This window comes from Uncinocarpus reesii, genomic scaffold (assembly GCF_000003515.1).
Source record: "Uncinocarpus reesii 1704 scaffold_1 genomic scaffold, whole genome shotgun sequence".
Classification (NCBI taxonomy): domain Eukaryota; kingdom Fungi; phylum Ascomycota; class Eurotiomycetes; order Onygenales; family Onygenaceae; genus Uncinocarpus; species Uncinocarpus reesii.
In genome coordinates this window covers 2,307,339-2,327,609 of record NW_003052500.1, presented here as the reverse complement: position 1 = coordinate 2,327,609, position 20,271 = coordinate 2,307,339, and the positions used below count along the sequence as shown (strand labels likewise).

At 49.3% G+C, this 20,271-nt stretch overlaps 7 protein-coding genes across 7 annotated transcripts; 4 read left to right on the top strand and 3 right to left on the bottom strand.

Moving 5' to 3' along the window:
- Positions 1-431: 431 nt before the first annotated feature.
- On the top strand, positions 432-1,706 carry UREG_00976 (uncharacterized protein; the record flags this gene model as incomplete). The annotated part of the gene is made up of 1 exon (XM_002541414.1): positions 432-1,706. One exon carries the CDS (start codon positions 432-434, stop codon positions 1,704-1,706), a length of 1,275 nt encoding a protein of 424 aa, XP_002541460.1.
- Positions 1,707-3,133: 1,427 nt separating this feature from the next.
- UREG_00975 (uncharacterized protein) lies at positions 3,134-6,590 on the top strand (the record flags this gene model as incomplete). Its single annotated transcript, XM_002541413.1, has 3 exons — positions 3,134-3,166; positions 3,354-4,930; positions 4,988-6,590. 3 exons carry the CDS (start codon positions 3,134-3,136, stop codon positions 6,588-6,590), a joined length of 3,213 nt encoding a protein of 1,070 aa, XP_002541459.1.
- A 1,490-nt stretch (positions 6,591-8,080) lies between these two features.
- UREG_00974 (uncharacterized protein) lies at positions 8,081-8,620 on the bottom strand (the record flags this gene model as incomplete). Its single annotated transcript, XM_002541412.1, has 1 exon — positions 8,081-8,620. The coding sequence occupies one exon, from the start codon at positions 8,618-8,620 to the stop codon at positions 8,081-8,083; it is 540 nt and encodes a 179-aa protein (XP_002541458.1).
- Positions 8,621-9,181: 561 nt separating this feature from the next.
- On the bottom strand, positions 9,182-10,558 carry UREG_00973 (uncharacterized protein; the record flags this gene model as incomplete). The annotated part of the gene is made up of 1 exon (XM_002541411.1): positions 9,182-10,558. One exon carries the CDS (start codon positions 10,556-10,558, stop codon positions 9,182-9,184), a length of 1,377 nt encoding a protein of 458 aa, XP_002541457.1.
- Positions 10,559-11,214: 656 nt separating this feature from the next.
- UREG_00972 (uncharacterized protein) lies at positions 11,215-13,584 on the top strand (the record flags this gene model as incomplete). The annotated part of the gene is made up of 3 exons (XM_002541410.1): positions 11,215-11,324; positions 11,387-12,473; positions 12,553-13,584. The coding sequence occupies 3 exons, from the start codon at positions 11,215-11,217 to the stop codon at positions 13,582-13,584; spliced, it is 2,229 nt and encodes a 742-aa protein (XP_002541456.1).
- Positions 13,585-14,752: 1,168 nt separating this feature from the next.
- On the top strand, positions 14,753-15,704 carry UREG_00971 (NADH-ubiquinone oxidoreductase 24 kDa subunit; the record flags this gene model as incomplete). Its single annotated transcript, XM_002541409.1, has 3 exons — positions 14,753-14,875; positions 14,954-15,244; positions 15,324-15,704. The coding sequence occupies 3 exons, from the start codon at positions 14,753-14,755 to the stop codon at positions 15,702-15,704; spliced, it is 795 nt and encodes a 264-aa protein (XP_002541455.1).
- Positions 15,705-16,456: 752 nt separating this feature from the next.
- UREG_00970 (uncharacterized protein) lies at positions 16,457-19,710 on the bottom strand (the record flags this gene model as incomplete). Its single annotated transcript, XM_002541408.1, has 4 exons — positions 16,457-17,767; positions 17,813-17,913; positions 17,964-18,272; positions 18,393-19,710. The coding sequence occupies 4 exons, from the start codon at positions 19,708-19,710 to the stop codon at positions 16,457-16,459; spliced, it is 3,039 nt and encodes a 1,012-aa protein (XP_002541454.1).
- Between the last annotated feature and the right edge of the window lie 561 nt (positions 19,711-20,271).

The following is a 20,271-nucleotide window of genomic DNA, read 5'->3' as shown; positions in this document are numbered from 1 at the left end:
AACCACTGACCAAAACCTGTACAAGCCTTTCCCGTCATGCTGTCTTGGTTGCACGGCCGCGATCTCCTGACGAGTGTTTGGTACCCGCGCTGATGCCCAAGGTTTGTTATGCAGTGCGACATTGGCAGCAAACAATGCTTGCTAACGCCTTGACATATTTTGTATCCTCGCCTATGTCATATACCCTTTCTCATTTATATAAAGATTGTAGTTTTATGTTTTTGGATTATGTTTTTTGCGCTTTTTGATCCCAAAGACGACTAAATGGGCTTGGAGGATATTACAACCGTTTTCAATTCTGTTTGCTTTAATCGAAACCCTTAACCGGATATTCCTATACTGCATTCCATCACCATAACTTCCTCTTAGACACATCTCTTTTGGGCTGGCAATTTTCAGTGAGAAAATCCATAGCCTGGCAGAACGCAAGCATGGATTACTGGGATCCGTCGTTAGATTTCTGGTATAGTCATACCACACACCAATACCCGAGACCTCCCTTCCATCACAGAAGCTATCTCCACCCTGCCTCTGATCGATGGAGTCAGCGCACACCCATCCGAGAAGAGTTCTTTGGAAATGGGCATTTTCCCGCGTTGTATCGCGATCCGTGGGATGATGAGCTTCCCACCTGGGCCACACATGAGTGTTGGGGCGAACGATATCCCCAGCACCTAAATGCCGAACGTCATCATGACCAGGAAGATAGGGCGCACGATAGAGATTACGGCCTATACGATACGTCAACCTTGTTCTCGGTTAGTGAGTCGATGGGCGAGGCAGAGAGAAATAATCGCAGCGACCCGTATTTAGCAGATAACGAGAAGGCGAGTTCGAGTAGTGAGGTGCCATCGAAGGATTCACGAGAGAGTCGTGCACTAGGGGACGGAATGTGTGCGCCACAGAGCCCCGAAATTTTCTTTGCCGAGTCCCTCAAAACACTACGTGAGTATTTGCTGGACTTGAAACAGGAGCGAGAAAAGTTCCGCCAGGAACGGGTGGAGTTGGAGAAACTTCGCGAAACCTTTGAACGCATTGTAGAAACATGGTGCGAGAACAGGTTGGGAGTTTGGAGGATTCAACAAGAGCCGGGTCGTGATAATGAACCTAGTCGGTCACCTCAGAAGCAGCATGAACGGCGACAGACGTGTGAACGCAGCCTTGAAAACACTGCCTTTGAGCGCTACGACAACAAATGGTTGGAGGTCCAGCTGGCGGAATTAGGCGATATGGACGCCATCAACATACCTTGGCCTACCCGAACGCTGAAAATGGATGGCCTTTCAGAAATACCTGCGGAACTTCGAACCTGCTTCCTCCACGGGCGGGTGAATGCACCTGATGACTCGCTCTTACGACAATGGAATGCATTCACGTTCTTCCTGGCGGCGTTTGACCTTAAACCTGGTGACCCGCAACACTATTGCGGCAAAGGCGCCATGCGCACCGACGATCAGTGTCATTTGAATTTCAACATACAGGTGCGAGGGAGATACAATCTCGCCAAAGTGCAAAAGCTAAAAGCAAAATTGCTGGAGGAGAAACGGAGATGGCATCCGGATGGGCAAAGGAGAAAATGGCGATTGCGCCAGGGGTCAAACGAGGTTGAGGAGGAATGTGCAAAGGCGGTGTTCAATGCTGTAGTCAACGCTTCTACTGTCTGTGGACGGTTGTTGAGCCGTGCTTCCGACTTTCGAGGCTCGTAGGACCAAGTCTTCAACTGTGTTCAATAGTGAATTCTCGTTGCTTCTGCGATCAATATATATTGTGATGTGATAAGATAACTAACTACGGAGTACGAAGTAGCTAGAACTAAGCTCTTGATGCCAACACGTGACCCCGCACCACGTTGCGGATTGACAGCTCTGGCGACAAGACAATATCAGACAGACGGCTGCTCGCTCAATTCCTAGACCAATTGGCCCTCGAAACTGTCCTGCATAACTACAGTCAAGATGCCGGCTCCCCTGTCTCTTTTCGCCGTCAACGCGATCCTCATTATGTCCACGGACGACTCCTCGCGCATCTTCGCAAAGTATTACTCTCCCCCACACCCCCCAGCGGGCATTTCGCCCAATTCGCTCGATTACCCCGGTGCAAACCCGTATCCCACCTTGAAAGACCAGAAAGCGTTTGAAAAGGGGTTGATGGAGAAGACAAACAAGCAGACCAGCGACATCGTGCTGTATGACAACCGCGTGGTCGTCTTCAAGATGGAGAGCGATGTGATGTTATATGTGATCGGCGGGGCGGAAGAAAATGAAGTACTACTCTATAATGTGGTCGTCTCGCTAAGGGATAGTCTGGCAATACTCCTTGGGTGAAGATTCCCCGTTTATCCTATGTCGGGGCCGTTTCGTTCAATGAAGCCGCGATAAGCTAACATATGCTCTTTCGCTGTCACTAGTGGATCTACCGATAAACGTACGATTGTCGAGAATTACGACATCGTTGCTCTTGCCGTCGACGAAATCGTCGACGATGGAATTATTTTGGAGACGGATCCTGTCGTCGTTGCGTCGCGTGTCAGCAAAGCCCCTGCGCCCGATGCGCCGAACATGAAGAGCATCGATCTCTCAGAGCAGGGACTATTAAACGCATGGGAGTTTGGGAAAAGGAGACTTGCTGAACAGTTGCGGCAGGGACTGTAACTGGCTGTTGGCTCTCGATGTATCCGTTATTCCCCTCGAGTGGGCATTTCTTTTTGTTTTGGGCGTGGCGTAAACGGGCTCCTATGGGATTGTTAAGAGGACCGAATGCTTTCTAATAATGGGCCTTTATTTTCTTTTCCTAAGTTTTCGTCTCTTCTGTTGTTGATATAGATTGCTTTGTTTCCGGCGAGCACTGAAGGCGACAAAATTGGGATTAATAATGACCGCTGAACTTTGACCTGCTTGTCTGCCATGTAAACGAACTCGTTGACAGTTCTCCTCTCCAAATCAGCGTAGTTATTGCGCATAAGAGTGCTGTCACCCGACTTCATACCACCGAAATCGCATGTGTGCAAGTTGGAGTTTGTGGCCCGCCCCCGCCGACGTCACTGTGTCAACGAGACGAAATTCATCCCTCAGCCGCTTTCAAGTCAACGCTTGAGAAGACCGTTTTCATTCGATTGCACATCAACCAGAACGAAATGAAGCAAAGATATTCTTCACTGGACGTCCAGGTAGGCCATTGCCTGAACATTCCCGGTGATTAACTCCACGACTAAAGGGCGCATAGGTTATATGCCGCGAACTCTCCGCCGCCTTGGTCGGCCTAAGGATAGCGAATATATACGACTTGTCTTCGGTATGCTTGCCTTCTATACAAGCTAGATTCGCTCGTCCTGCGTGTTGACGACCCATCAATAGCGCATATACCTTTTTAAGCTTCAGAAACCCGACGTCCGCAAGCAGATCGTCATCGACTCTGGGTTTCGCTGCCACCTCACAGAATATACCCGTGCAACAGCTCCTGCGCCATCGCACTTCGTCAGCCGTCTCCGACAATTCCTTAAATCCCGTCGCGTCACAGCTGTTTCTCAGGTCGGCACCGATAGGATTATTCACATCGAATTTAGCGATGGACAGTTCCACTTGTTGCTGGAATTCTTCGCCTCGGGAAACATCATCTTGACAGACAACGAGTTTAAGATTGTGTCGCTTCTGAGGATTGTGCCAGAGGGTGAAGAACAAGATGAAATCCGGATTGGGTTGATATACAGACTGGATAACAAGCAGAATTACGGCGGGGTACCTCCGCTATCCGTGGACAGATTGAGGACTGCATTGGAAAGGGGGAAAGAAAGAGATGCTTCCCAGCCAGAGGCCACAACTAAAAGAGCCAAAAAGAAGCAGGATGAAGCCCTGAGAAGAGCATTGTCTCTTGGTTTCCCGGAATACCCGCCATTGCTCTTGGAGCATGCTCTTCATGTCACCGGCTTCGATTCCACTTTGCGGCCCAACCAGATACTGGAAGCGAGTGACATGATTGATGAGTTAATGCATGTACTGGAGGAAGCGCAAAGAGTTTCAGGGGAGTTATCAACAGCTGAGCAGACACGGGGATATATCATCACACGAAATGAAAATAAACCGTCGGAACCCCCTACCCAAGGTACAGAGACAAAGCCAGACAAATCAAGCTACATTGACTACCATCCCTTTGAGCCCAAGCAGTTTGCCGATAACCCGGACACTCGTATACTGCCACTTGAGAGTTTTAACAAAGCTGTGGATGAATATTATTCGTCCGTGGAGGCACAAAAACTAGAGTCTCGGCTCACGGATCGAGAAGAGACGATGAAACGAAAACTAGAAGCTACGAAACGGGACCATGAGAAAAGAGTTGGAGCTTTGAAAGAGGTTCAGCAGTTGAATGTCCGAAAAGCTCAAGCCATCGAGGCGAATTTGTCCAAAGTGGAGGAGGCAATCAATGCTGCCAATAGCCTGATTGCGCAGGGTATGGACTGGGTCGAGATCGCCCGCCTCATTGAAATGGAACAAAGCAGACGAAACCCGATTGCCAAGATGATAAAGCTCCCTTTGAAGCTGTACGAAAATACGATTACAATCCTACTGCCGGATGGAATGCCTGTTGATGACGAGTCAGAGTCAGAGTCAGAAGATGAAGACGAGGAAGATGAAAGCGGCGACGAGCCTGAAAAGAAATCTCGAGAGCCTGAAGTTCTCAGTATTGATATTGACTTGGCTCTAACCCCGTGGGCCAATGCAAGCCAGTATTATGACCAGAAGAAAACAGCTGCAATGAAAGAGGACAAGACCATTAAAGCCTCTAAAAAGGCCCTCAAAAGTGCCGAGAAGAAAGTCACTGCTGATCTCAAGCAAGGCCTGAAGCAGGAAAAACCGGTATTAAGGCCTGCAAGAACACCATTCTGGTTTGAGAAGTTCTTCTTCTTCATATCTTCAGATGGTTATTTGGTCCTTGGGTGCGTCTCCCTATGGGCTTGATATCTCGATTATTTTTCTAACTAACTTCATTTTAGTGGTCAAGATGCTCGCCAGGATGAGATTCTATACCACCGGCACCTCCAAAAAGGGGATGTGTACGTTCATACAGATACAGAGGGTGCAATGCCAATGATCATAAAGAATAAACCGGGGGCATTTGATGATCCCATTCCTCCGGGCACCCTGGCACAAGCCGGCACATTTACCGTTGCAACATCACGCGCGTGGGACACAAAGGCGTTACTGGGTGCTTGGTGGGTAAAAGCTGAGCAAGTGTCGAGGACGACCGCTACCGGAGAGTATTTGCCGACCAGCGTTGTGATTAGCGGAGAAAAGAACCATTTAGCACCGGGCCAGCTTATACTTGGATTCGCGGTGCTATTTCAGATTAGTCCGGAGAGTGTAGCGAACCATCGGCGACATCGGCTGGAGGAATCCGGCTCGCCTCAAATCGCGGTTGAAAGTGAAGATGGAAAAGATCCCCAGCCACCTTCGGAACGCGAAGTTTTAGAGCATGACGAGGATAAAGGAGGGGAATTAGAAGAAAAGGGGGAACCGAGTGAAGCCGCTTCGAGTCTTCATCCTCAGAACGATGAGCATGGTGACCTCAATGATTCGACGCCGCTTATGAATGAACCGCAAGGTGAAGTGGATCAATCTAGTGAAGATGAATATGATTCAGCGGACCCTGCCTATCAGCAACAACCAGAAGCTTCAGACACAGCAACAAAGGATTTCTCACATGCGAGAAGCCCAAGCATAAGGGAGGAGGGCGAATCGGTACCGTCTACGTCCCAGCCATCTCGAACATCAACTCCATCCATCCAATCAAGCTCAACACCAAAGAGCCAGCAACAAGTGCGCGGAAAACGCGGCAAGGCCAAAAAGCTCGCATCAAAATATAAAGACCAGGATGAGGAAGACCGAGAGTTAGCTCTCCGTCTACTCGGCTCCGCGCCGAAAGCCGATGCTCCGAAAAAGACTAGGGAAAGCCGTGAAGCGGAACTACAAGCGCAAAAGGAACGTCGTCGGGCTCAACACCATAAAGCTGCACAGGCCGAGCGACAACGACAAGAAAATTTTCACCGACGGCAACAGGAAGGCTTAGACACGGGATATGCAGGGAAGATAGTGAACGACTTGTCGGTTTTGCCAACACTGGTCGGGGCGCCTGTAGTCGGAGACGAAATCATCAGCGCCATTCCTGTGTGTGCGCCATGGACGGCGGTTGGACAGTGTAAATACCGGGCGAAGCTGCAGCCCGGCCCAACCGGCAAGGGGAAGGTAGTCAGAGAAGTGCTAGGGCGATGGGTCACGGGCGCCTCGGCGGCTGTTAAAGCACAGAAGCCCTCTGCAGGGGAGATATTGAAGCTACAGGAGGAGCGAGATCCCGAGGAGGCCAAATCCAGCGAGGATGCGGAAATGAGCTTGACAATGATGGAAGTAGAATTACTCAAAGGTTGGAGGGGAGCGGAAGTCATCAATACGATACCTACTGGCAAAATTAGGATCGTATCTGTCGCTGGGGCGGGCGGGAGTGTTGCCAGCGTGGATGATGGGAAAGCAAAGGGGAAAAAGGCTGGCGCAGGAGCCGGAAAGGCAGGGAAAGGGGCTGCTAAGGGCGGCAAAAAACGATGAATATTGAGAAGACATGAATTAGAGGAAGAGAAGAAGAAAAAAAGTGTGATTTTTCTCTATCAATTTTCAGGGTCAAGGCCGTTGGGAACTGATCGCTCAAGTCCCAGTCAGCATCCGAAGTAGCCTTGATGTAACCAACTGGGTGATAATCATTCATGCATTGTCGTTCGTTCGCCTCAACCTCCCCTCCAGGCCAACCGCTGCGTCAGATACAAGTCGCATATTCTCTCCCGACCTCTATACCCAACTGATGGCACGTCGGATTGATATGTCGGTTCTCACCGGCAAAAATCGCTTAGTGAAAGACGAGCTCATCCCCGTCTACCGTGTTGACGATCGGACAGTGGCAAAGGTGACCGACCCGCACCGGGTAGCTGAAGCTGAAGCGCTACGATTTGTCCGGGCAAAGACTTCCATTCCAGTCCCTGAGGTATACGCAGCATACACGGATGCAAAGACCAACCGCGGTGTAATCCTCATGGAATACATTGAAGGCCAGGTCCTCCGAGACGTCTGGGATGACTTGAGTCAGGGCCAACGACAGAAAATCATAACTACAATTGAAATCTTATATGACAGAGCTACGCTCGATCAAGGGCATCTTCATCGGTTCTGTTGACGGCACGTATTGCGAAGACCCGGTCTTCTGCGCTGACTTTGGCGGGTTTGGTCCCTATAAAACCGAAGCGGAATTCAACGACGGCCTCATCAGAGCGATGAATCTTTCGCAGCAAAACACCTGGGTTGACCATGTGGCCAGACTCGTCAGGGCGTTGCCCAAGCATGAGATCGTGCTCACCCACGCCGACTTTTCTCCCCGAAACATACTCGTTCGCGGCGACGAGGTCGTTGCCATCTTGGACTGGGAAATGGCGGGCTTTTATCCTGCGTATTGGGAATATATCAAAGCAATGTACCACCCTGACTGGCAGAGCGGATGGATCAAAGACGGCGCAGTCGAGCAGATACTACGACCTTATCACCTTGAGCATGCGGTTCTGCTACACATGCAGGAAATCGTCTTCTGAGCGGAAATACCGTTATAATTGCCTATTCAACGGACTGAAGACGCCATTTATGTACAAGCTACGAACGGCTTCGGAAAGGGCGCAGTCAGCCATGGCAGCTGCCTAGCAAGATTACGAGGAGTAGTTATGCCAACACAAGACGCCGCCTACGTGCTCAGGATAAGAAGGGAGTGATTGAAAGGGTTGTACCTTATTTAGACTCAGGCCCCAGCAGTAACGCCGCGAAGATAACTAGACGACGTAGTTATAGGGGAAATAACGTAGGGGAGCCGATAGGGTAGGCCGACTACAATCCAAGAAACTGCTACGTCGACAGCCTCTAATGGTAATCTATAAAAAAAATGGGCAGTTTGTACACTTGAGACTACTCATGTAGTTAGGATATCGATGTTCGTGTAGCCCAAGCGCCAATACAATCAGATGCAGAAATACATTCGTATTTCAACACATTCTCACGGAACCTCATCCCAGCCTGTTGCCCATTTGCAGGGCCCAAAGTTTACGATCGAATCGCTGCTCTAGCAAGGCCTTTGGATCCCCGGCATACTCGAATGTCTTGCCAGACGCTTCTGCTGGTGTCCCATTGTCCGTAAAGAAGATCCAGCAAGGAGCGACCTTGTACGCGTTCGTCTCATAGTAGGCGAGCTTTTCAGCCTGCTCTTCAGACTCCACAAGATACGCAGCCCCAGAGACAACTTGGCCTTGCTCACCGTCGATTAAAGCAGGATAGTCTCCCCATTTGCCCAGAGCGTAGCCGATGATCTGGGCCTTTCTGACTTTTGGTTCTTCCGCAAGGTCGAGAATCCTCTTTATGGTTACAGGAGCAGTCAAAGTGCCGTAGAAGAAATAATAGACTGGGTATTCGGGAGGAAGAGGGTGGGCTGCACCCTCGGGATTAGTGAAATAGTCAGCGGATGCGAGCATAACCTCGTAGGGAGACAAGTCCGTCTCGGGCCCGGCGAGGGCCTGCGACTTGGGTGAATGTTGAGATGAAGGCGGCATTTCCGGGGCTGCCAAACACCAGCTCGTTCGAAGGTGTATTCAGTAATAGGATGTAATCGGTAAGTGAGGAATAATCGTGAGAAATGGGGATTGCCAACAGTGATTCGTGGTTTAACGCTGATCAAGAATAAAGAACTGTAGTTGCCTAGCTAGTTATGTACTTTTGTAGATAGGGGGTATCGAGATCATTTCCCCCGTACGGAGTACACTTGAATTAAGAGCTCATATAACAATGAACTCATGTATTTTTGTAAATATTATCTTAAAATGCATGTGCACAGAAGACTTTGTGTCGGTTTGATTAATGTGATCACTTGTGATGTCAAGTCTAGCCAGGAAAGGCCGTGTGCAATCTACTTTATCTTTAATAGAATAGTTGCTACAATATAAATTGTATCCGCGAAGCATTATTATACCTTGTGCACATTGTCAATCCTATCTATAGGAGATCCTCACTTTTTGCTACTGATTATTATGCGCCAGATTATGCTCCAAAAATTGAAAACATCCGATTTTCACCCGTGCCCTTGTATCTCCAGTCAGACGAGCAATGCAAGCGATTCAACTTTTGATTTCCTCCTCAGCAGCCTTCCGTAGTCTATTCATTATTGCTGCTGCAAGGTCTCCTTCGGTCTCCGGAATGCCTTCGACATATATGGTAGAAACGTTATGTGCATCGAGGCTACGTAACGCAGAAAAAAGACCTCGTGCAATAGAGTGCGTGTCGGCTCCAAGGGATATATCTATCATGTCCATTGCGCAAGGGGGGGAATTTGATTTTGACTCAGAAGAAAGAACGGAGAGTTGTTGGATTTGGGTATCAGGTGGTGAAGGGGTATCATCTAGGCCTAGAGAAGTATCCCTGTGGCCGTTTAGTGATTCAGGGGAAACTCGGTCAACAGGCATGGCTAGACCTTTTTCCCACGTTCTAGTTCGAATAACACCAATTTTTATTGGGCTGGAGGATGCTTGTTCTCGTAATATTCGTTCTATAACCGATGACATAGGCTGACCACTTTCGAATAGGACGACTTTAGCTTTCGGTGAATAATGCCTGTATTTCATTCCCGGTGCTCTAGGCGCGGTCCTACCCTGCAAAGCACCGTCTTTGTATCCAATACGGACATCTTCCCAGCCCCGACACGAGCGTATCTCTTCGATTCCAACCCCACCAGGCCGCAATATTGCCGGTGGCTGGCTTAAGCCGTCAACCACAGTGCTTTCAACTCCCACTCCGCAAGGACCACCGTCTAAAATGATATCAATACGGCCGCGAAGGTCTGTGTATACATGTTGAGCCGTCGTTGGAGAAGGCTTTGTAGAGGCGTTTGCAGAAGGGGCAGCCAAAGGACGGTCGGCGAGTCGAATCAAAAGACGAGCTAGTGAAGAGGATGGCATGCGAACACCGAATGTGGAGAGATTGGAAGTCACTTCGGGGGCCAGTGGCGAATGAGGGGGGTTTGGGATTAGGATCGTTAAGGGACCGGGCCAAAATCGTTGTATAAGAGGTTCATATATAGGTGGGATAAGAGAGGACGATTGCGCAGTAGTTTGCTGAGATTTGGGGCATTTTGGCGGTTGGAGGAGACCTTCAAGTTGTTCTCGAGAATGGACATGGACAATCAGGGGATTGTCCGACGGCCGTTGCTTTGCCTTGTAAATGCCTTGAACGGCGGCACTTCTCGTCGCATCTGCCCCCAGGCCGTATACGGTTTCTGTCGGAAATGCGACTGGGACATCGCGCGTTCGCAACGCTTCCGCCGCTTCTAAAAGGGCCTGTGCCTCCAGGCTATCTCGTCGTACTTCTTCTTCCCATCGCTGTTGGCTATCAGCGTTGCTCTGACCCGGTACGTTCAGACTCTGCACGGATAGTATTCTTGTCCTTTTTACGCCAGTCCCGTTGGCCGTGTTCGGAAGAAGGGTAGGCTTGTGAGTCATTTTCGCGGCCTGTTCTACATGAGCAGCTGCATTCCTCACGAGGGAGGGAAGTGCTCGTAGTCGAAGAGAAGCCGTCGTCGGTATGATAGCAGAACAACACGCAGCGCTTGAGGCAGCAACTTATCCAGAGCCAAAAACACCGGCGAGCAGCGATGAATTGTGGTCGAGATGGCCGAATCGGGTAGTTTTCGAGAACGCTTCTCTTATCAGTCGCTTATGTAAGCCCTTATCTCGCGCAAACAAGGCAAGTAGAGCAAACTAAACAAACAGCGGGGCTCCAAGCGGTTCAGCCAATGAACGCCCGAGTTGTCAGCCTCCTGCAACTCCGCCTCGCTGTCGCTGAATGTGTTCTCCGCCATGCCAATAATTAGTCGACGATGTGATGAACAAGGGAGCGAATGGGCTGGAGGCTCGGTGGCAAGATGCATGCAGTGAGATGGTTGCCTGGCTGCACCCGGATTGAGCCCATTGCATCTCAGCCATGTTCGGGGCATTCCCCCACCAAACCCTTTCCCATTATTATTACTATATAGTCACCGGAAGTCAGGGCTTCGATTCTTTTCATTTCATAAATTAACTACAAGGAATTCCGCGATTGCCCAGCTGGCCCAAGTCAGTTTAGTCTCTAATATCATAGCGCGAATCCAGATAGAATTATGGTCGTTCACACCGTCGAAATCTCGCTCGACAAAGCAGTTACGAAAATGAGTGAAGTTGGACCACTTAGTGCTACCATGCTCGTGAGATCACGGATGTTTTGGTCAAGGTGAGTTGCTCATGATCTTTGGAAGGTGAATAGCACCCAGCGGCTGCTAACGTTTCTCCAAGCCTGGCCCCTAATGAGATCACTATCTATGGTTTTGATCTCGGAGTCGATAGCGATTCTATTCGAATCACGGGGCATGGACAAGCTACAGTGACGGATACTCAAACATCATTCGTGGACCGAAAGGAGGCCTTTGAGGATGTGTTCCCTGAATACAAATCTGAAGATGATTTCGAGTCCCTGGATGAAGAGGACTCTGATGACGATTTTGGAGTCGATAGAACAGAACTGGCAGCTGCACAAAAGGAAAGAACCCGCTTAGTAAACGCATTGAATGCTGCCCGAGACGAGCTGCGCACGTTCGAGACATCAAAGGCCGTGCTTGAAGACTTTGTGGAAGGAAAACACAATGAAATTGATCTCTCTACACTCGCGGGCTATCTCCATCAATACCAACAGGAAAACAAAGAGCTGACGCTGAAGTGCCAGGAAGCTTCTGCGGCTACTGTGGAGTTGGAAAAAGAGCTAAAGACAGCTACAAACCTCGCGACCAAACTGCAACGGAGGTTTGATCGCGCCAGAAACGCTGCAGCAAAGCCAGCCCGCGAAAAAAGGGAGCAGCTGCGAAAGGCCCTCCAGAAGAAATCGTTGCAAAAACGTCAAGAAAAGGCGGAAGCGTTGAGCTTCTGGACGTCCCGAGTGAGGCAACTAGTCGTCCACCTCGACTGTTTCGGGGACTCTTCAGATACCAGTCGCCGTAACTCGATAGCTTCGACCAAAAAGCAAGAGCCGGCTACCGTCCTGGATCCCAATACAGTCAACTTTTCATTGATGTATGTCACTAGAAACGCAAAATGGTCACCTCGCTATGAGTTGACTCTGAATACGCCGACTTCGTCCGGGAAAATGGTCTATCGTGCCGAATACCAAAATACCTCTTCAGAAATCTGGAGGGATGTAAAAATCATTCTTTCAACCTCACAAACCACATTTTCTGGCTTGAACGAAGTCATTCCATGGCTTCATCCGTGGTTCGTCAAGTTACTCAAGTGTGACCCCCTTGAGCCCCCTTCAAAGGGTAAGGATTATTGGCAGGAGGGTTTAGAGAATCGAGTTGAAGTGGAGGCTAGAAAACAGCGAAAACGTGCCGTAAGTGGTCATATATTTAGACCGCCCTATTCCGTGTTTCGGACCTTGTTTCTTTTCTCGAACTAATTGGTTTTGATAGGAAAACGTGCAATTTCGTAGTGTACAGCACATGCAAATGGCACGACACGCAGTTTTTGATCGGCCGCGTGGGTATAATCCACAGGGCCTCCCTTTACCGCCTCCTCCACCCCCAGCAGCAGCTCCGCGCATTGTTGAGAGCCGCCAGTTGGCTCGAAGGAGTGATCCTCGTCCTTTTCACGGATCTGAAGCAGAAGCTGTCACGAGGGTGTCTGAACGGGGCCTAAATTTACCCAGCCTTGTAGAAGACGACGCAACATCGAGTGATGACGATGACGACGTCGCGACCCTGTATGCCGGCTCTAATGCTCTCGTGGTTCAAGAGTCATCACAACAAAACTACGGGCTTACAACCACTTATGATATCCCTGGCGTGCGTACTCTACGCCCGTCCTCAGTGTCGAGACGCCTACAGATAGCCGAGCTGGAATTACCTTCTGTCACTTTCTCTCATCTTGTGATTCCAAAATTGAGGCCCGCCGCATTCCTCAAAGCCAAGGTCACCAATGCTTCAACAACCACCATGTTGCGTGGCGATGCTGGCCTTACGCTCGATGGAATCTTTCTTGGAACTACCAAAATCCCTCACTGTGGGCCGAAAAACACCGCGAGTCTTTCCCTCGGAGTTGACCCGGGGATCCAAGTCAAGTATGCTAAGCCGACGGTGCGACGGTCGACAACCGGTTTCTTTAACAAGGAAGATTCCGCTGTCTTCACCCGATATTGCAGAATCAGCAACACGAAATCAACTTCTGTATCACTTCTGGTTCTCGACCAAGTGCCAACTAGCGAGGATGAAAGACTTCGTATCCGCATCTTGCAGCCCGCGGGCCTCGACAAAGATGGGGATAAGGTCAAAATCGGACCTGATGCTGGCAGCCCCAAATCGAACTGGGGTAAGGGGACTGTTAGCATGGGAAAATCTGGAGAGGTTGCATGGGAACTTAAATTGGAAAAGGGAGCAGATATCAAACTGGTCCTGGAATATGAGGCTAGGATCCCAAGCGGACAGAAGATCGCTGGATTGAATTGAAGGACGAATTCGAATGAACTCATCCTACGACCAAGTCGAGCCATACGGCCCTTCTTGTGTGCTGTTTTATTCACCCCTGTTGATCTGACGCACGGATTTTTGAATTTAGTTCGGATGAAACTTGAACTTGGTGTTGCTAATTAGTTCGCTGTTGATGTGTTATGCGAATAACGATTTTCTTTTCCCGATGTCATAAGCCCTATTTGCTCTATCAAATAAAGATCGAAGGGTACGCCGTAAAAGAAGGCAAACAAAAGCAGTAGCAGAGGCCTCAGGGAATGAGTAACCCTCGATCTATCAGTGCTTCGGTGTAGGTATCCGTTTTGACATTGACGGAGTATGGACCTGGCGAGAGTCGACAAACTGAACGGACCGATCGTCGCTATCAGAAGCTGAGAGTGGATGGCTCGAAATTATCGACACGCATCATCAATCTCCATAAACATCACTAGATATCTTCCAGCTTGTAGACCTCGTAGGCAGGCTCCTCATACGGATGAGCCTTCAGCAACTCTTCCACCGCCTTCAACGCCGTTTCCCTTCCCAGACACAGAACCTCAACCCTCATTTCCTCTACCCTCTCAACCTCCCCCACGCTGCCAATGTTCGGGTTGGCACCTTCGCCGGGGAGGAACTGGCCGGTGCCTAGCGACTGAAAACAGGCCTTGCTGTATTTGCCTTGAGGGTAACTGCCAGCGCCGGTAGCAAACACCGCTTCCTTGCAGGCCTCGGCGTGCGGGAGAGGAACGAAGAAGACCAGTTTATATTTTGGAGCAGGCGGCACGGGTTGAGAGGCCATTGTTCGTAAACGAGGTTGACGGACTGGAAGAGCGGGCGTGAAGGAAACTCGGCTGATGGGACGGTACAATCCTACCTGCTGAACTGATCTCAGTCGGAGACAGGACCGGAGGAATATCATCCTAAGAGTGCATGAATCTCTCATCTCCATCGCTGTTGACAAAGGTCAATGTTGGATGATGACATAAGGCTGAATTCGCGGTTGTCTGATTGGCCCACTGAGGGCCGTCTCCAAGTTGATTATCAGCATCTCGAGATCATAGTCGAAAAAGTGCTTGATTCCGCCTGCTACTATCTCAATTGACGGCGAGGAAGCAAGGCGCCTGTTTCCAACGGCAATCTGCCCGGCTTCTCTTCACATTACATCGGGATGGCGTCAAAACTCGTGCCGTTTACGCTCCGGCAATGCCGCCAATATTGGAGACACATCCCCGTTCGGCAATGCCGTCAATTCACCGTTGCTACTCCGGTTCGCAGTGAAGCGCTTGCTGTGGTAAGCTATAGGATCCCTTGATGGACTCTTTGTTTTACTTGGAAAAGGAACAAAACACTAAGACAACGGCCCAATTAGCACCGAAATAGCCCAGAGAACAATCCCAACATCCCATTCAAATTCACGGAACAAAATCTCAAAGTTATCGATGAAATCGTCAAGAGATATCCTCCACAATACAAAAAGGCCGCCGTCATGCCGCTTTTGGACCTTGGCCAACGGCAGCTGGGCTGGACAAGCATTAGTGTCATGAACGAGGTTGCGCGAATCCTCGAGATGCCTCCCATGCGGGTTTACGAGGTGGCCACATTCTACACAATGTACAACCGGGATCCCGTGGGGAAATATTTCGTTCAGATTTGCACCACCGTAAGGAAGCCCCTAACTCCTGTTCCAAGAAACGGGAAATAGAAAACAACATTGAAGCTAACCATAATCCCCCGGCCAGACTCCCTGCCAACTCGGCGGTTGCGGAAGCGACAAGATCGTAGAGGCCATCACGAAACATCTCGGTGTCCATTCCCACGGCCAAACGACGCCAGACAAACTCTTCACTGTGCTGGAAGTTGAATGTCTGGGCGCCTGCGTAAACGCACCCATGGTACAGATCAATGACGAATACTATGAAGACCTTACTCCCGACACCGCTGTCCAATTGCTCGAGGCGCTCAAGGAATCCGCTCTGGCCGGGGAAAGTGGGAAGAAAGTCAAAGTTCCCGCTCCGGGGCCGTTGAGCGGAAGACATTCTTGCGAAAACAGTGCTGGATTGACCAACTTGACGAGTCCGCTGTGGAGCACGGAGACGCTTAGAACAGATGGGGAGTTGTAAAGTCTTGCTTTATCTTCAGCTAGAGACACAGCGGTATAGAACCGGCTGAGAGAACATGCCATTATTCGCGGCTTTGTATAGTAGCCCCTTACGACAGCCCAGCTGCTTTTTCGCTACTTTTCTTACTTGTTATGTTATGGCGAGCTAGAGTAGCTGTTGCAATGGACAGATTCTACCCAATAATTCAGTGGCCCTTAAGAAATAATAATATTTGTCTCAAGTTTGAATTTATCTTTGCATTCTCCCGTAAAAGCACTCCCGCAGCTCACCGATGCAGTTGTCTAAAATAACCGAAGCCAAATAATAAAAAGCAACAAATCTCGAATTATCAAAGCAAAAGGCCACATTGCTCACTCATCTTCATCGATCCCGTCATCAAAAAGTGCCGCGTTGCTGCCCTCCAAGGGATAGCCTCTCCAATCCGCAATGTCAGTTTCTTGAACTTCAGGCCTCGGAACAGAAATGAACTTTTCACCCCGCTTTACTAGGCATTCCTTTCTACGACGCTCAAATATATTGATTTCGACTGTTTTCAAGGTCAAGAAATGGTAGATGTGCACATGTTTCAATTGGCCGTATCTTCGAGACCGACCGATCGCTTGCGACATGCCAGAGTCGTAATCGTATTGCGACCGGGTTATCAGCGGGTGGAAAAAGACTATATGATTCGCATTTTGGAGATTCCTAGCATCGCAGATTGGTTAGATGTCTGTTGCGTTCCACCCTTTAAGCCGGAGAGGAACATAAAAAACTTACAGTCCCGAAGCGGTCACGTCTCCAAGCGCGAGTATAAGAACCTTGCTTTTGACTTCCTCGGTTCCATTTTGAAAATCGGCCAACGCTTTTCCTGCAACACGGTCATTCGACGTGATTGTCATATAACGGATGTTGGCTTTTTCTAGCACCGCGGACACGGCTGCAATCAGGTCGGCGTACTGAACGAAAAGTAAGACCTGGTCATCTTCAGGGATTCTGCTTGTGTCTTGAAGAAGCTTAACAAGTTCAAACATTTTGCTCCCTCCGAGATCAGCCCAAGATTCGTCTAACGTTCGGGATTCGTCTTCCGCGAAATCGCCTCCTTCAATGACTCTGTATCCCTCCAGGGTCGCGGTACAACCATCACACCCACAGTCACCTTTTCTTCTGCGTAGTTCAAGACATTCTCCGCAGAGCGTATGTCCACATTCTCCCAGAACGAAGATAAGGTTCCTATTTCTCTCTACTTTGCAGCAGTAATGGCAGTGATAGGCAGCATCGTGAGGGGACGTCTGGAAGTATCGAATAGTCTGAAAAACTCTCGACGCCCTGGTTCGTGTACGAGTCTCAGCGATTAACCGACGAATACTATCATTGCAATTGTTGAGGTCTTGGACGATGGCTTTTTCAGTGGTTGGAAACTCTGGTCGTGATTCTCTTGCATTTTGCCGTTTCTGTGAGAGCATTAACTCGTGTCCACAAAGGGATCGAGGAATACTTACCATTTGTGCAGTCGCGTAGAACTTGTTACCATCCACCTCCTTGGAATTGGCTTTCGCAAAATCAAGACATTTTTGGATAATTCTCCTCACTAGATAATCACCTAATTCACCTGCCCCAGTGTCTGTTTCGATGAGGTTCAAGGTCTTATCAAAGTGATTTCTTGAGTCATCGCTGAGTTTGGATCTTAGCCAAAGCCCCAACCTGAATTTTGTCTGCAAATCGGCTCCCAAATCTCTCAGTTCTTTGTAGCGGACATCTAAAATAGTATTCCCTGTCCCCAGTTTTCTTTTCTCAGGGGCAGGCGCGTCGGGATCGGGGGGCGGGTTGTTATCGTTGATGTCGTCGAGGGAAAATAAAGAGCACCGCTTCACAAGTGCCTCTTCCGGACCATCGCTACCACCGATGACCTGGTTTAGGCGCGAGATCTCAGCCGCGTCATACAATCCTCTTCCTTGTCTTCGAATTTTCAGGTTCTGGGCCATTACCTGCACGAACAGCTCAATGTAGAGAGCGCGTTCAGCAGGAGCTAGCACTACTTCGCAAATGTGTTCAGTGAAAGGGATTTCGCCTATCTCTGGCTCGTTCTGTACCGCGTCAGTTGGTTCACTTCACTTTCAAGGAATCCTTACTTTTCGCATAAATTGGTCAAGGAAGTTTTGAGCCATTTTGTGCCGCCTCCTATGCCATGCAGCGCTGCGTCGAGTGATGAATGGTTGAAATTGCTCAACCTCTGCTTAGAGTCAGTTTAGTACTATAAACCAAAACGGAGAGTACTAGTACCTGTCCTGTCGCGTTGAATTGCTTTTAACCTTTCGTTATCGGTTCTTTTGATGTCGTCCTCATCAATCCCTAGATTGATTCCAAGGAACGGAGAGAAAGATTTCACGTCGGCAAAGTCATTCAAAGGCGGGGTGCCAGATAGAATCCATTTGCTTCGCGCAGGAATCGAAAGCACCGCAGAGTAACTCCTTTCCTTCGAGTAAGTGAATTCATCAATGACTAAGCGAGTGAATTCAAACATATGAATAAAAGGATTGCGAACGCGTTTCCAATCGTATTTGGCATCATGAAAGTAGAATACCCCGTCAGCTGGCGGGATATCAGCGTGATGTTCAAGCCCTGTTTTGACTTTCTTTTGCTGATGGGAGCCTGGCTTCAAAGTGCCTTCTGCTGGAGTGCTATCGTCTGCATCCTCCTGTTTCCGCTTACTGGCCTTGTGAGCAACCGGTAAACCAGAGACTATCTTTGAGTGATCGCTGCTGTATTGATTGTCCTTCGCCTCCGGTTTTTCGTTTTTCGCCATTGGAGATATATTCGACTTCGCCAAATGATCCTGGAGCCTTTGTCCCTTCAGTCTTTTAGAGGGATTGTATTTTGAAACAACAGCTTCGGTTTGTAGTTGTTCGTTCTTTGCCTGGATACTGGTACACACGTCAAGGCTCCCGTGGGTGCGCAAGAGACGGACATGATCTCGAACGCCGTTCAAAGCATCCTGAAGCCATTCATCAAACACACGACCATCCCCTTGGGGGACTTCGGGTGTGGCAGCAAACATTCGCATCAACTCATAGTAATTGTTGCCCCGAAATACAGAAGCAGACGCCAACGCAATATCCACCTTTTCAACCTCTCTAATGTTCAGAGAACGAAATGCAGTGAGCGTCTTGATTTGCAGAATGCGGTATTTTGACCCTAGAAACTTGCGGATCTCCCTTAGCCACTGGTCAAACAAATGATGTGGTACCACAATCAGAGTTGCCTTGACTGGAATTGCCGCATTCGCATTGTCAGGAACGGATTTTGAGTCGCTGTCGAATTGTGTGTCGATCAGACCAAGTGAAATTGCTGTCTTGCCATAGCCCACGTCGTCACCAAGGATCCCGCCTCGTACCAGCTTTCTAGCAGTTGCCTTGCCTTCAGCCCGCCAGTTGATAACCGGTAATAACGCTTCAACTACTTCCTCTTCTTCGAAATTGGGGACTTTATCACTCTCCCGAGACCGCATCCACGTCAGGGACCGCAATTGTTCTGGGCGAAGCATGTGGTTTCGGAAGCCTGGAGGCTGAGCATTTTCGATGTCACCTTTATTATTCGTTTCAACCAGCTTTGGGAGCCGTTGGCGCACGAATCCTGTCGTATCAATGCACAAGCGCCATTTTAGTGACGGCTCGTAAAGGGCGCGCGGCATATTGCCAACCGCTTGGTGAAGAAGCGTAAGAATATTTAAACAGATCCGTAAATGCACATACGACTTTTCATCGCGCAACATGAATCCGAGGAAAGGCGCTGGTCGGTTCTTGACACTGCGCTCGTAGAGAGCTGCGTCTTCAGGGTGCTCATATGCACAGATTCGATCTTTTTCATTTCGTGCCCAAGTCAAACGTGGCTTTGGAGGAGCACAAAGAACGCATCCTAGGCGATTCTGTCCTTGGACAGAGGTGACATCAATCCACTCGGAAAAATGAGTGACTGCAATAGCCTTCTGCAAGAGCCACACAAACCTCTGAAGTAGAGCTGGAGACTCCATCAAGTCTGAACGTTTCCACACACCAGCCGCCCAATTCAGCTCGTCTGAAGTAGCAGGAACCGAGCAATTGAAGATAGGAGCATACGCATCCTTACAATGGAGCTGACAAATTCCAGTCACGGCAGCACGGTCCAGTATGTGATAAGTTGCTGAAGCGGAAGGAAGAAAAACGTCCAGGGAGACATCTGTAGCTTTAGCCCAGTTACGGTACCAGCATTTGACTGTCTGAGCTCCCATCCCAAGTTCAAATGCATTCCAGTCAGGTTGTAACCGGGCTATAACCTCTCGCGTTTGGCCGAAATCCAGTCTCGAGTGCTCGGTAGCAAACACCCACGAATCCAGTTGCTCAGGACCAAGTTCCGATGGATCAATGAAGAAGAAGACTGGCTTTTCAGAAACCACGATTCAGCGTATTATGAAGGCTACCGAACGGCCCGCCGCAGTCTGGCAAAAGTTCGTACTTGCCACGTATATCGATGTCCAACTATGATATGTCTACGTCACTACGATCGATCTCAAGGCGACTCCACACCTTTGGATCGCGAAAGTTTATGTCGGTCA